At 48.0% G+C, this 14,118-nt stretch overlaps 1 protein-coding gene across 6 annotated transcripts in view; it reads right to left on the reverse strand.

Moving 5' to 3' along the window:
- Positions 1 to 14,118, reverse strand: part of COL27A1 (collagen type XXVII alpha 1 chain) — a 141,602-nt gene that overhangs the window by 70,084 nt on the left and 57,400 nt on the right. For all 6 annotated transcript variants that reach the window (XM_077787809.1, XM_077787810.1, XM_077787811.1 and 3 more), the window contains 4 exons: positions 8,541 to 8,594; positions 4,885 to 4,929; positions 2,598 to 2,651; positions 2,197 to 2,241 (listed from right to left, as the gene is read on the reverse strand). In XM_077787809.1, the coding sequence (XP_077643935.1) occupies positions 2,197 to 2,241; positions 2,598 to 2,651; positions 4,885 to 4,929; positions 8,541 to 8,594 (198 nt within the window). The remainder of the gene's footprint in view (positions 1 to 2,196; positions 2,242 to 2,597; positions 2,652 to 4,884; positions 4,930 to 8,540; positions 8,595 to 14,118) is intronic.

Consider the following 14,118-nt stretch of genomic DNA (forward strand, 5'->3'; position numbering starts at 1 on the left):
TCAGACAAGCCGAGGCCCTTTGTAACCCAACACAAACAGAGAGGGGCTACAAGGGAAAGGACAAATGCACAGCTGTGGGATATGTTTGCAGACTGTGGGGTGCAGAGGAGGCTGTTGTGCAAAATCCCCTCAATTTTCCTCGATTGGAAGTCTCTGTTGCCAAGACTTCCTGCTTAGCAATGCAGAGAGCTAATGCCACACAGCTCCAGAGGTATTTGCCTGAGCCATGTCCTCCACAAGTTACAGATGTCCTGATTCATCAGACTCCTTTGTGAGAACAAGTAGCTGGGATTTCCTCTGCTTCCTCCACCTTTCCCTGCACTCATCACCCAATCTGGTCTTCTCAAGCCACTCTTTATTTCAGAGTTACACAGTAATTCCACTTCTCCCTGTCAGAGCAGATACAACCCTCTCTTCCCCCTCTCCTTTCCTCCATGAAAACACAGGAATGGAAACAGGATAACCTGGATCTGCCTGTCTAGCTTCTAGATAAAAAGATGTGATTTTTGCTGGAGGAGTGAGATGTTGTCCCTTATTCTGGTTCACACCTGGCCATGTGGTGTGAGGACATTCTCCCAGGCAGATTGAGGTGGCAGATCAGTGACATTCCTGCTGCCTACACAAACATCCAGCACCCTGTCATTGTTCTCAGGTTTTACCAGCATCTATCTGACTGCTGCTGACTGAAGGGAGTTTTCCTCAGCTACAAAAAGACAAACCTGTACAAGGCCACGTGTTTTTGGATGTGACCAAGACAGATGGGATTAATAGGAGCTTGCAGACATCCAATTAAATCTTCATCAAGCCAGGAAGGCAGGATGATCTGCAGCCTGGAGTTTACAGGGGGGAGGAAAAGGTTTCCTGCACCTCAGGAATGTGGGATTGTTGGGGGATGGATAATTCTGCACTTGTGAGTATTTTAAGGATAACTCCAGAGAGAGCCACAAAGCATTTGGTTACTGTGATAGCAGTGTCTGGGGAAATACTGGGCAGAAACAGAGCAGTTTCTGTAAAGTGATGGAGACTGAACTGTCCAGGAAGGTTAGTTGTGCTAAACAGTGATTTAGATCTTGGTGATTCTTAAGATATTTAACCATTTCTCTCAAGGAGTGGATGGAGGAGTCGGTGGACTCCAGGATCTGGGGTTTAGTCCAGAAACCAGCTACAGTGTCTTAAGCTTGTCCTAAAGAAAAAACCCTTCTTTTGCCTTGTCATTCCACAGAAATGGGAAAGCAACTCAAAGGAGAAATGGAAATTGCAGACACAGGAGTCCTGGCAAAGAGCTGCTATAGTATAAGAAAAGTTGAATCAACTGGTTTGACACTACTCCCCCCCTGTGCAGTCTGGGCTGCTAAATCATTCTCTAAAAGCAAACATCTAAGAAGAGAATAAAACATCTGACAGGAGGAGGAGAATGCACTTAATGGTCATTTTCCACTGCCCTCCTAAGCAATCAGAGCCAGCAATAAATAACTGCACCTCCCACTCCTTTAGACTAAATAAATCCTACAGCTGAATATCTGTAGGAGGAGGGCTCTTGTGACAGTGAGACATTTACACACACAGCTTCATGCTGATTTAGCTGAAGCTGTGTGTTTTGTGCCAGCACCACTAAATCTCTGCAATCAAGGCCCCTCTCCTTTTTGCTTTTTCTAATGTGATTTATATCAGTTTGGGACAAGGCAATTTCCTCTCAGTAGGAAGCTGAACTGTGGTGAGGCTCCTTGAACAGGAGCAGAAGTACCTAAGACACAACAGTTTTTCCAGGGGATCCACCTGGTTTGTTTGATACAGGGCTGCTTTTTCACACCACATCTTTCCCCTAAATGCATTAATGCAAGCTCAGTGTCAGTGTTGGATCATCTCCTCCCCATCCCAGTATGTAAACAACATAAAACCAGTGTAATTATAAAAACACCAGGTAATTGGACAGTTACTGTCATCATCAGTGAAAGACAAGAGCTCCAAAGAGGATCTGAGCATAATTTATCTATACTCCATGGAAAAGGAGATGGGGCAGATATCAAAGAAAGAAAAATTGAAACTAGAGTGTCACGAATGGAGGGAGAGTGAGAGGATGGGGTATAGATGGCCAGAGTGGAACCAGCACTATGATGCTGAATAAGAAAGAGAAACTAGAAAGAGGGTTTCACATGCAAATTAAAACACAGTGCAATAAGGGAGTATTCAGATCACCTTATCACCTTTCAGTCCATGCTCTCCAGGGTTTCCCATCAGCCCCTGAAACAAAAGGAAGTTCAGAGTGAGGCTCAGCCATGGTGGAGACTGGCTCAGGTCTGTGACATTGCTGTTTGCTGATGGGGCTGGTGGCTCAGACCCACAGCAGTGGCCTGGGACAGTCTCAAGGTCAAATGCCAGACTGCTCCCAAAGTGTGCTCCATCACACATTCTTCATGTGGGAAAATGCTTCTGGAATTCTCCACTGACTTACACCCACTGCAGAGCACCAGTGGGATGTTGTGTTCAGCACCACTGCTGCCCATCCTTTCTCTCAGGACAGTCACCACTGCCCCAAGGAGGAACAGAACAACCTTCAGCCCAGCTCTGGAGGGATGAGAGCTCAGAGATTCCCTCACCTTTAATCCTTTTGGTCCTGGATAGCCAATTGGTCCAACAGGGCCCATGTCACCCTAGTGAGAGAAAGAAAATTGCCGCAGTCATTGGGTGCAAACCCAACAGATCACATGCGGTGTGAAATTCCTCTGATATCCAGTCTTGGTGTCCCTGAAGAAATGCACTATTGATATCAACAGAAGCAGCATCCTGGTATGAATCAAGGCTCTTTGAATGTGCAGACAGCCCTTAAATAAATGCAGCACTCAAAGAAAAGAGAGGAGAGACAGGAGGTGGGGACAGAGGTGTCTCATCCTGCTGCAGTGAGAAGCCAGCATTGGTGGCATTGTGTGCTGGGACTTATTCTAACACAGGAGGACAGCAGAGCTCTGGCTGCTCTGGGCACCCATGTGTGATGCACAACAGAAACCCTTCAGTGCTGGTGTTGAAATGGGCTCTGGCTGCTCCCTGCCATGAAGAGAGGCAGTGACAGGGTGCACCAGCCTGGCCTCAGTGTGTAAATAAACAGGGCAGGCTCCCTGAAGGAGCGATTCTGCAGCCGCAGCCCCGGGCCCGCGGTCACGCAGAGAGAGCTGGGCTGCAGCCACCCCAACAGAGCCCTTTTCATACCTCCTAGCATAAAGGCTGCTTGTAGAAATGCCTTTACTTAGAGCTCTGCCCACATGGTTAATTAGGAGAGCAAGAGGCTTTAGTTACACCTCATTCTGCTCTTCAGCCTCTCTTACACCGTGAACTGAACTCTGCAGGGTGCGTGAGGCAGCCAGAGCCTGGCTGGTCCCTGGGGTGGCTGCAGGTGGCAAGGACAAAACTGAACAGGGGCCATGTGTCACCTTCTCCATGCCCTGCAGCGTGGGCCCTGTGTGCACACCCTGGATAAGGAGCTGGAGCTGTCCTCCACAGGGAGGACAAGGCAGGATGGATGTGCTCTCTTCTCCCCAGGAGGATGGAGGGGTCACTCTCAGTCTGTCCCACTAGAGATGTTTCAGCAGCCTGAATTCAGGAGATGCATGTTACCCTGGGACACAAGATCTGATTCCATCTGACCTGAATCTCAGTTTGAAGTTTGGCTGGGCCAATGTGGAGGGGAGGACAGGCAGTTTCTGACTCCATCACTTCTAGAAGGATCATGATCACTTTTGCCATCTCTGACCTTACACTTTCTAACAAACCAAACATCTGTGAGATAAAGGCGACAAGGAAAAGCTATATCTTTCCGAAAGCAAGGAGGAATATAATTCAATCTGGACTATACCCTCAATGGTATTGTTTTAAATAGCAATCTTTATATTCCAGCTTTTTGACAGGAGCACATCCTTCCTGCTACTATGGCTAAAGTACTCCCCTCCACTAATGAGGGGAAGCAGACCTAGTTCCTGGTTCCATGGACAACCTTCCTGTGAATCCAACTCTTCCTCAATCTCCCAACTCCAAGATGGGTGCATCACTATATTCCCTGCTGTTCCTTCAAGGAATGTAAGATTTCTGGGTTTGTGCAATGCCTACTGCAATGGAGGCCTTGATCTAAGCTGACACACACTCCTGTAATTTAAGCTATGGAAAGGCAAAAGGGGAAGGTTTTAACCATTCCTCACAAGTCAAATTTCCATTGTTTGTCACAGCTGAGGAGGAATCATTATGAAAGAATGCAGTAGTAGTAACAGAGCCTACCAATTTTTGTGCATGGAAGGGAATAACCTAAAACAAGTCCCTTGACCTAAAAATAAATCATACTATGTTCAGCTGGGCATTCACTAACCCCAGCACAGCTGCCAGAGGAGGAGCTGCCACCCATCCTTAGAGCCATTTATCTCCTGCTGGGGGAAAAGTGTAATGAAGGGTGGAATTTGGCTGAGTACAAAATTACCTGGATTAGTGATGGGATGGTGAAAGTGCTTTTAAAATTCCTGTCTACCCAGAGGACATTCTATTCCTGCCCTCAGACTCTCCATTGAACAAGAACTGTGTGTCCCTGAGGTCACTGCTTACAGGGACTTGCTTTTTAAGAGGTCCTGGTATGGAATGAATGCTGCATCTTTGAAGGAATACCCTGGCAAATGCTATCAAAAGGGCAAATTATCACTAACAACAGACATCTAATCTGTTTCCTTTTGTTTGGAAAGGGTTTGCCCTCCTCCACCTCCCAACCCACCAGGAAACCCCCTCTCTCCCCAGATGTCACACCTCCCCAACTTCTTCATCCTGCTCACAGGAAGAAAATCTGTGTGCAGTTAGGCAGGTTGAAAGGGTTAAAGCCCGACCAGCCAGATCTCCATTTGTTTTTGTACTTACAATGAGTCCAAGGACTCCAGGAGGACCTGGGGCTCCCAATTCTCCCTAAAAGGAAAGAGAAACCCACATGGTTATGGAACACTTTATAGACAAGCAGAGACTGAAAGGCAGCTTAGTGTTTCAAGGGCTTGAGGGAAGGGAAAAGACCATCCCTCCCCCTTCTATCCCCCCTCTCAACCCCAGCCCCTTTCCCCTCCCAAGCGATCCAGAACTTCCATTTTCAGGAGTGCACTTGTGAGCACATCCTGGGAAGACACAGGCTGCTTGTTGTTGGGCAGTTATTCCCAGGGCTGACTTCCCTTCCAGGAGCAGGCTGGACGAAAGGAACATTTCACTGGCCAGGGGAGAGGTGGGAGCCTGCCCCAGGTGAGCTCCAGCCACTGGCAGGGAGAGGGAGTAGGAGTCATGGGGAGAGCAAGGAGAGGAAAGCTGCTGCTTTAGCATTGGGAAAGGTGAGGTTTTGGGAGTGGTTATGTAATAATAAAACTCACAGGCTGCATGGAAATGAAACTGGGTAGTTTAGGGAGAGGGTATGGCAGGTTCTGGTGCAGGCAAATGGGTCCTGGGAGTGTATGTGGCACCTTGGAGCTCATCATTCCAAGGGTCAGACTGCTGACAGGGCTTGTGGAGCTGGTTTGGCTTCTCAGCTTCACTACAAACTTTCTCTGTGTGAGCTCTTCAAAGACATGCAGGAGCACTGGCAGGTGCTTGATGAAGTCTTCTGGTGAAGTACAGCAGAGAAGCTCTGCCAGACCTCCAAAACTCACCTGTCCAGGTCCCTGGGCAGTTCAGCAACCATGGGGTGCTCAGCCTGTCCCGTGTCCCCCTCGGTGGCCTCACTGGCCATGCTAACAGTGAGGTGCTTGTCAGGGCAAGGACCTGCTCTCACACACCTCCATCTCCAAAGGGGCCTCTCAAAACAAGTGCATTGGAAATGCTGAACTTCCCATTAACTCAGACAGCCCTGCCCCTGCTCTGGATCATGCTGGCTACTTGCTTTGACAGCCCTGCTTAGTTTATGGTGCACATCTGGTGGAGCCCCCGCAGTGCAATAGAGCTCCCCTTTTATGGAAAGATTTGCCCAGAGGAAGAAGGAAAGAGAAGGGGACGCAATGTGACTGGATGTGCTCAGGGCTCCTTGGGTAAAGGGTTACGTGTGTTTATTTTATGGGAAGCAAAGTAAAGGACTATTGGGCAAGCACACACACAAAAAAGCATTTCATAATCTCAACCAGCCTAAAATTGCTTTTTTTTTTTATGGCCAGTTCCTTTCCTGCATACTTGGGACATCTGTGGAGCAATTGTTCCTCATGGGTGGGATTTCTGTGTCCTCAGAGCTACTGTTATAAGGTTGGCTTCAAGCTTTTAGCCAAGGCCTGGCATTAGGGGCTCAGGAAGAAGAGGGAGTATCCCAGGAATGCTGAGCACAGGAGCTGCACGGTGGCCTGGGTTTCCCAGGCAGCTCTGCAGGCTCCCAGGGTGGCTGGGCTGCAGGCTGGGTGGATGCTCGGCTCTTGGTCCCACCAGCTCCAAGAGGCACTTCCCAGATTTTCTGACTTGTGTCATATTGCTATTCCTCAAGGGAACGAGTATATGTGGAAATGCATGACCTCACAGCTAACAGAAGAGGATTTCCTCTTGGAAGAGGAGGGGGTGGACTCCCCTGGGAGATGTGGACAGACTAGCTGTTAATTTGAGCCATTCCCTGGTCTAGGAAATGGAGGATTTACAAGTGGCCTTTCCTGGCTATCAGTCCCTGACCTGTGAGGGAAATCAGGCTCTATTCTCATTTTTTCAGCGCATGGACTGGGCACTGGGACAAGAGAGAAAGAGATGAATCAACAGCCCTTTCCCACGTCTAATTCCAGTGATTAAGAGCCTAATTGGAGTGGCTAAAGCACTGGGGGGGGAACATGGGATCTGGAATGCGATGGCTCGACAGTTCTCAGCGAGCTGGTAGGAGGGAGGAATGCCCCTGGGTCTGGAGGAGCCTGTGCCCGGAGGGATGGAAAGGAGGGAGGGATGGAAAGGAGGGAGGGATGGAAAGGAGATCCGAGGCTGTGGGTTCAGCCCTCCCCACGACCCGGGGATCAAACAGAGGATGTGGCAGCCGGGCCCGGCAGCTCAGCTGCACACCCCACCTACCCAACCTAGCATATTTGTGTGCTCCACAAACAGACTTTCTGGCATTTTTCTGCGTCTGTGACTCCACTTGTGACCCTGTGAACCTCCCTTTAAGTCAGCCCAAACAGTCTGTTTTCATTCTGCGATCGCCAAGGCACATTAATATTTAAAAGCCGTTGATAAGATGAAAGAGGAGCAATCCTTCTGGATGAATTAACGGGACATTTGCTGCTCTCCCAGGCTCTGAGAACAGCCATTCAGCTGACTGGCATTGAGAACTTCTTCTGAATGGGGCTTAGACAACTTGCATATTCAAAAGAAAACAAAATAAGTTATTTAGGGAAAAACAAACAAAAAAAAGTCTTCCTGTTCTCCAGGATTCCTGCTCTTCCTGGTGGGCTGGCTGGAAATAGCAGTATAATCAGAAAGTTTTCTACTTTGGGACTACTGATTCCACTCTGACCTATGGCTTAAATTGACTGAAGGATGGGAAAAGTCCTGCAGAAGTATTCCTTGGGAACATCATTCTTTCAGTTCACCGCGTTTATGATTCTTGTGCTGGATTCCCACAAAGGCTGGAGTTGTAGCTGAGCTTGGCTTGGTGACTGGAGCCAGTTGTGAAAATAACTTTTATGCTGCATATATGACGAATGGGAACTTGCAGGCACATGTGGAGTGGGTTACTTCACACAAATCATCCCATCAAACCCCAGAGCAGCATGGTGATTATGTGTGAATAACCAAGGCAGCAGGAATTTCAAAGATGAATCAGTGCTGCTCACATGCTAATTCAGGGAGAACCAACAAAGTAATTCAGAAAATAATTTAGGATAATTAATTCATCTGAGAACTATTGCAAACCACGAGGACATGTTCTGTGAGCACTGGCAAACACAGCACATCCCCAGAGTTTACTGCTACAAGAGCAGAGCAAATTAAACCTTATCAGCACCCAGCTGCTTAAATGACCTCTGTGACCATCCTGACCCAATTCCCAGGAGACACATCCCACTCTTAGGAAGCCAGCAGGGGTCAGATGAAGACTGAAGGGCAAGAACTCGAGAGACTGGAGACTTACTCCCCATGCAATCCCAGGGCAGGCAGCAGCTGGGGTGTGGAGTCTGTCCCTCAGTGCTCCCAGGCACTGGAGCAGGGAATCTGTGCCCTGTGGTAGGGACAATGTGGTCCAACACTGCCTGCTCTGCCAGAGCAACATCCTTGCCATTTTTTTCTTTATTTTCTCCTAGCCACACCTTCTGGATAAGAAAGTACCTGTCATGACTGAGGTGCAGGAAAGGCAAGAGATGGAGACAGAAAAGTGATGGCAAATGACCTGACAGTTACAGGAACCAAACACAGGAGTTTTCAGCAGGGCAGGGATATACATTTTTTTTTTTTTTTTCAGGAGGGACAAAACCAGCCAGCAGCTGCCACCAAGCGTAAAAGCTTCACTCAGTTCTAACTAGCATGATGCAGTACAGTGTGCTGTCTACTGCAAAAGAAAAAAAGAAAGGAAAACGTTATGAACTTACAGGGTTCCCATCGATGCCTGGAGGCCCTCGTTCTCCAAAATTACCAGGAAAACCCTGAGGAGGCAAACATGAATGTTAGTTATTGAGGCTCCCTGGTGTAGACAGTCAGTCACAAACCACTCCCCTTGCACCCGTGCAGCACTTTGGAAAGCAGCAGAACACAGGGACATGTGGGACAACCAGCCTGTCCTCATCCAAACCACTCCTGCCACACCAGCACAGCTCGACAAGGCCAAAACCCCTGATTCATAAACCTCACTGCAGTGACTATATTGAAAATGGATTGTCAATCTGAATTATTTAGTGCTGTCTACTAACAGGACCATTTGTACAGCACCCCCTCCTCTCAGGATAGCTGGACAGCACAAAGGCTGCTGGAGCCATGCAGATGCTTAATGGAGCTGGTCGGAGATGCCTGGTGAATTCACTCCCTTGCAGCTTGCCAGAGGAGCAAACGCTTCCAAACTCATTACAGCCCACACCCCAGGGCTGTGAAAGGCCATGTTTACTACATGAAAAAGGCACCACAAAAGACGACTTCATCTCATTATATCCGATACAAGTTTGGAAGACTTCAGACAATTGTAGGGAAGGGAGTGGAGGTACTGAGCCAGAGCCAGAGCGCAGTGGTGTGACACGTTCTCTCTCAGTCTGGGACAGACCCTGTGCTCCTCTAAGCCCCCCAATTCCCTGCTACAACCAGATCCCAAAGCAGCTTTCTCTTCCCTGTGCTGCCATGCTCTGTCTCCCACAGGAAGAGCTCGGACTGGGAGTCAAAGTAAAAGTGCTTTATCCCCTTCTCTGGCTCACCAGAAATACAAAGGACAAGATGGGCATGTTGTGGAATACCTGAGAGCTTAAACGACAGGGATGAAGCAGACAGGGAGAGGATGCTGTCTTCTCCTGCCTGCTTCCCTGCATACTACAAACACTGGCTATGTGGGAAAAGCAAATCTGAGGGAAGTGGAATGCAACAGCCAGTGGTGACAATGCTTATCTGGAAACTCATCAGCAACAATGAAAACTGAAATGATCACAGCAGACAGAAGACTACACTGGGAAACTGTCATCCAAGACCTCCCTTGACCTTTGGGGGTTTACAGCTCCTGGTGAACAGAAAAGGTAAAATGTTGCTTGGTAAAATCTAAGGTGAAAGATGTGAGATCTGTTTAAGTCAACAAAATATGTGCTGCTGACCTCAGAGCCAGCATTTCAGCTCTTCTGTACCAATTCCCTACAGCATGAAGGGCTGAACTGACATGAGCTATTGCTTGCTTGGATTCAACACTTCTATTTTATGGGAATCACTGCGAATAGGAAAGTTGTCTGCCTTTCTCCAGCTAGGCACTGCATCCCTGAGGCCTGTGCACATGCCAAGAAGTTGTGGTAAGGAACCACTGGAAACAGCCTTCTGCCATCTAGAGACAAAGATGTCAAATATAACAAGAAGGCAGGGGGGCCTACAATTTTCTTTAATGAAAAAAGGAGAAAAATAACTCTGCTACATGCTGAATCAATCAGATCAGAAGAGAGATGTGCAGGGAAAACTCATTGGTCAGTCAAGACAGAAAAAAAAAAAGAGATTGCCAGAATATTTTGCTGTTTACAGTCATGTGGCTTGCCAAGGAAAATATGAGTGTTCATAGACTGATACTGTACTTACGCTGCTGCAGATTTCAGTCACAGCCTTCAGCATCCCCCAGCTGCATCCTTCCTTCCTCAGAGAGCAGAGCTGGGCATGGAGTGGCCCATGGTGCCACTGAGCTGCAGCCTGGCCCTGTGGCTGCTGAGGTGTCTGCTATGGAGCTGGGCTCTTACCAACATGGGGAGATTTTACTACTTGGAATGGTACAACAAAAACAATTTTGCTACAGCAGCAAAATATCACCTAGGGGAATGCTTGCTCCAGACTAAAACACCATTGTCTGAATTTGGTTTAAATCTGTTGCAATGTGACATAAACAATGTGCTCCTGTGCCAGAATAAAAGAACCCAGAGAAGGAACTATTTAAATGCATGTGTTTCACACATGTGTTTCACTCTTTTTTTATGCCTCAGTTTCTAGCATTAACCTTCCTGCTTAAAGACAGGAAATTTGAGGCAGTTGGTGATAGAGTTAATAGAAGTCTAACTTTTACACAGGTTTTCCAGCACTAGATCTCCAAATATCTAGAAAAGAGATTATTCCTGTGTTTGGAAGGTGGAGCTGAGCACCTGAGCTCCCTTGGCCAATATCACCAAGAGATTCAGCAACCAAGAGATTCAGCAATAAAACCTGTTCACAGCATCCTGTGACTGCCCACAGAGGTCGGGGTCCTCAAGGTGCCATGGAAAAGGGTCAAAGTGGGAGGAAGCTGAGAAGAAAAGCAGAGCAGGCCCAGGACAACACTCAGTACCAAAGCCCCATCCTTGCCAACACTTTTTTTTTGTCCTTAACACATCATCTGCATTGCTGGCACAAGCAGCTGCCAGCCCAGCTCACCCATTACTGGGGTGGTGGGTGGTCCCCTGGTACATATTGGCCCAAGCTGTAAAACAAACCCAGAGGAGAAGACAAATGGAAAGAGCAGCTTCAATTCAACTAACCCCAGGCATCCTAGCCCAGAAGTAGAGTTTAGCACACAAGCACAGGTTTTACAAATTAAATGAGGCTAAGGCTGGTGCCTGTAGCACAGGGAAGGATATTTCAGCATTGATACAGTCTGCAAAGACCCAAATCAGGTTGTGAAAGCTGTCCCAGCACAGCTCTTGCACAGCAGGAAACAATCAATCTTTTAAGCCCCTAATGAAAAATAAAGCACTTTGTTTCCATGGGGTAAGCAGTAGCAGTTTAAACCACAATAACAGTTCCAGTGACCACAGTGTCCTAATTTATTGGATCTCACACATCTGCAAAAGTTATTTTTGGTGCCTCTCCTGCCTGCACCTAAAGGAGAGAGATGTTCCCAAGGAACAGAACTAGCACTATTCAACTAAAACAAGCAGCCCAGGAGTTACAAGCAGACTGTGTTACCCCTCTGGTTTCATTCCCCTAAGCAGTGACACCTCTGCTCTCCCATGCTCTGCTCCAACAGCCTGAGGAGCCCAGACTGAGGGGGAACACATGGGGCAGGAAGCTCATTTTATGGTGCTGGCAGAAAGGAGGGTCACAACTGGCAGCCCATTACAGGAGACTTTTGAAAGAGATTAGAGAATCCAGCAGATTCAGAGTCTCCTATGAGTGCAGAAGGGGTTTTGGTACAGCAAATCCATAATTTTTCAGGGTGGTTTTTTTTTTTTTTCAGGAAAGCTAGTCCCTGGAAATTTTGCTTAAGATTTGGGACAGCAAAGGAAAACATCGCAGTGAAAAATACAGAACCCACTCTGTGGGAGGGATGGGATGTACAGAGAAAGTCCAGGATGGGGAAGGGAATGGCAAATGGCAGCAGAACTGGGAAGAAAATGCTCGACTAACAAGCTGTGCTGGCCAAGAGCCAGCGGGGTGCTTCTCTGCAGTGCTCCAGTCAGGTATGACAAAACTTCTGGCTCTATCTCACAGCTGGGAAATTCAGAGAGGAGGTGGGGGAAAACGTCCAGCTGAATGGATTTCACATTGTCTGAAGCAGAAGTTCAATGAAAGAAGCAAGATGAGGCTTGGGGAGGAGTTGGAGAGAGCACACAGGCTGATGCTTTGCACTAACAAACTCTGGGTGCCCCTGTGCACCCGTCCCCAACTCAAGCAGAGCTTTACAGGGGTTGCACAATTTGTCCTCGCTGCACTCGGTGAACTGAGACACAGAGAGATACAAACTGATTTATCCCAGGTTACACTGAGGAGTCTGAAGCTGAAGCAGTAACAAAGTCTCTATCTTTGAGATGTTCCAATAGTGCCTTAATTCCTTTTCATCCCCACTCCCTGCAAAGGGCATCCTTTCATACACCAGGAGACTCCTGCTGAGAACAACCAGACCTAGACAGACACTGGAACCAGCTCCTCTTGCATCAGGGGTTTACATCCCCCTCCTCCTCCCCTTCCTTTCTTCCACTGCTGAAAGCAAACAGAGCAGCCTGCCCTTTCTGCTGGCTGCTGTCAGCCAAAGCTGCTCCTGTCAGAGCAGACACCACTGCTCCTTGTCCCTTGTCCCTGGAAGCTGCTGTCCCCAAGGAGCAGGGACTGGTGACACACATGGTGTCCTCTGCTCCCCCAAATTCCTTTCAGGTGCTCACGTGTGGGTGGGTGTGTTGTATGTACACAACATCTGATTCAGTTTAAAGCACTTTCCCTGAAGGAGTAAGGGAGGCAGTCTGGCAGCTGCTGGTCTGAAGAATCCAGGCAGGTCTTCATGCCAACAGAATCGTTCTCCAAAAATAGGATTTTATTTTCCTGTTGGCTGAAGGTGAAGCTGCTCAAACCAACCAGCCCTCCTGTCTTGTCTGCAAAAGTCTCTTTTTGCCAGTTGGCTCTGGCCAGGTGAATCACTGCCCAGGAGCCTCCCCAGGGACAGACCTTGCAAGTCAAATAATTTAAGTAAGGAAAAAGAAAAAAAAAAAAAAAAAAGGTGGTGGAGAAACAGGGCTGAGGGTGAGAGAAAGCCTTCACTGGAAAAAAAGGAGGAGAATAAAACAAACAAGTGTAGCTTATGTTGGCAGCTCACACCTCTGAGAGAATTCCTGGTGTGGAGAGCAGACTGAGCCCCTCCACAGGTGGGCAAGGGGTGGCTCAGCCCCAGCAGGAGTCACCCCAAAGGGGGCCTGGCAGACCCTGTGCTCCTGCTGTGCCCCAACAGCTACAGGGGGACCTCTGCCTTCCCCTGGGTGCAGGCAGCTCTCATCCCTGCAGAGAGGGAGATGCCAGCCCTGGCTGGGTGTGGAGTGGAGGTCCTGCTGCAGCTCTGCTCTTCTGCCACCTGAAAGAAACTTTCCTCTCACCCCCCAGAGACTTCACAGCTCCATGTCACCTCTTGGGACAAAGATTTCAGGGCATTTTAAAACATAATTATCCCTCCAGCTGTGGGAGTACAGCAGGACCAACACAAGAAAAATTTCCTCAAGACCCTCTAGCCAAACAACACTCAAGTGAATGTCAGCCCCTCCACACTCCTGCTCCATTCCTTTTCCACTGGTACAGGATCTTTTCTTGATCTGCAGAGCTCTGAGTTACCACTGCACAGACACGTTGGCACTGAGCCTGCCACTGCTCCTCCTTATTTATGGCAAACATCTCCAAATCAAGCAGCCTCCCATCCAAGAAAGTCCAGTAGCTTTAGGGGTCAAAATGCTTTCAGACTCATAGGTGACAGCTGCATTATTTTTCCTTATAATTTCTAATGAGAATAGTTTTTGAGCTTTGATTAATGAATGAGCTTTTCCTTGAAGGATTAAAGATGCACGAAACACCTCGGTTCAGTTCGTCATGAGATTTCTGAATGATGATGGACAAGTCACTTAGGAGCATTCTTGGAAAAAAAATATCTTTAGGATTGTTTCTTTTCTTTCAGTGGAAGTTATAGCTCTTGGCATCTTTTCCCTGTGTTTTCAGTATTTTGTTTTGCCCATTCTTTGTCCCCCTCGCCAGGTATTTTGGATGGTGTAATCATGG

The sequence above is a fragment of the Lonchura striata genome, chromosome 22 (assembly GCF_046129695.1).
Source record: "Lonchura striata isolate bLonStr1 chromosome 22, bLonStr1.mat, whole genome shotgun sequence".
NCBI lineage: Eukaryota > Metazoa > Chordata > Aves > Passeriformes > Estrildidae > Lonchura > Lonchura striata.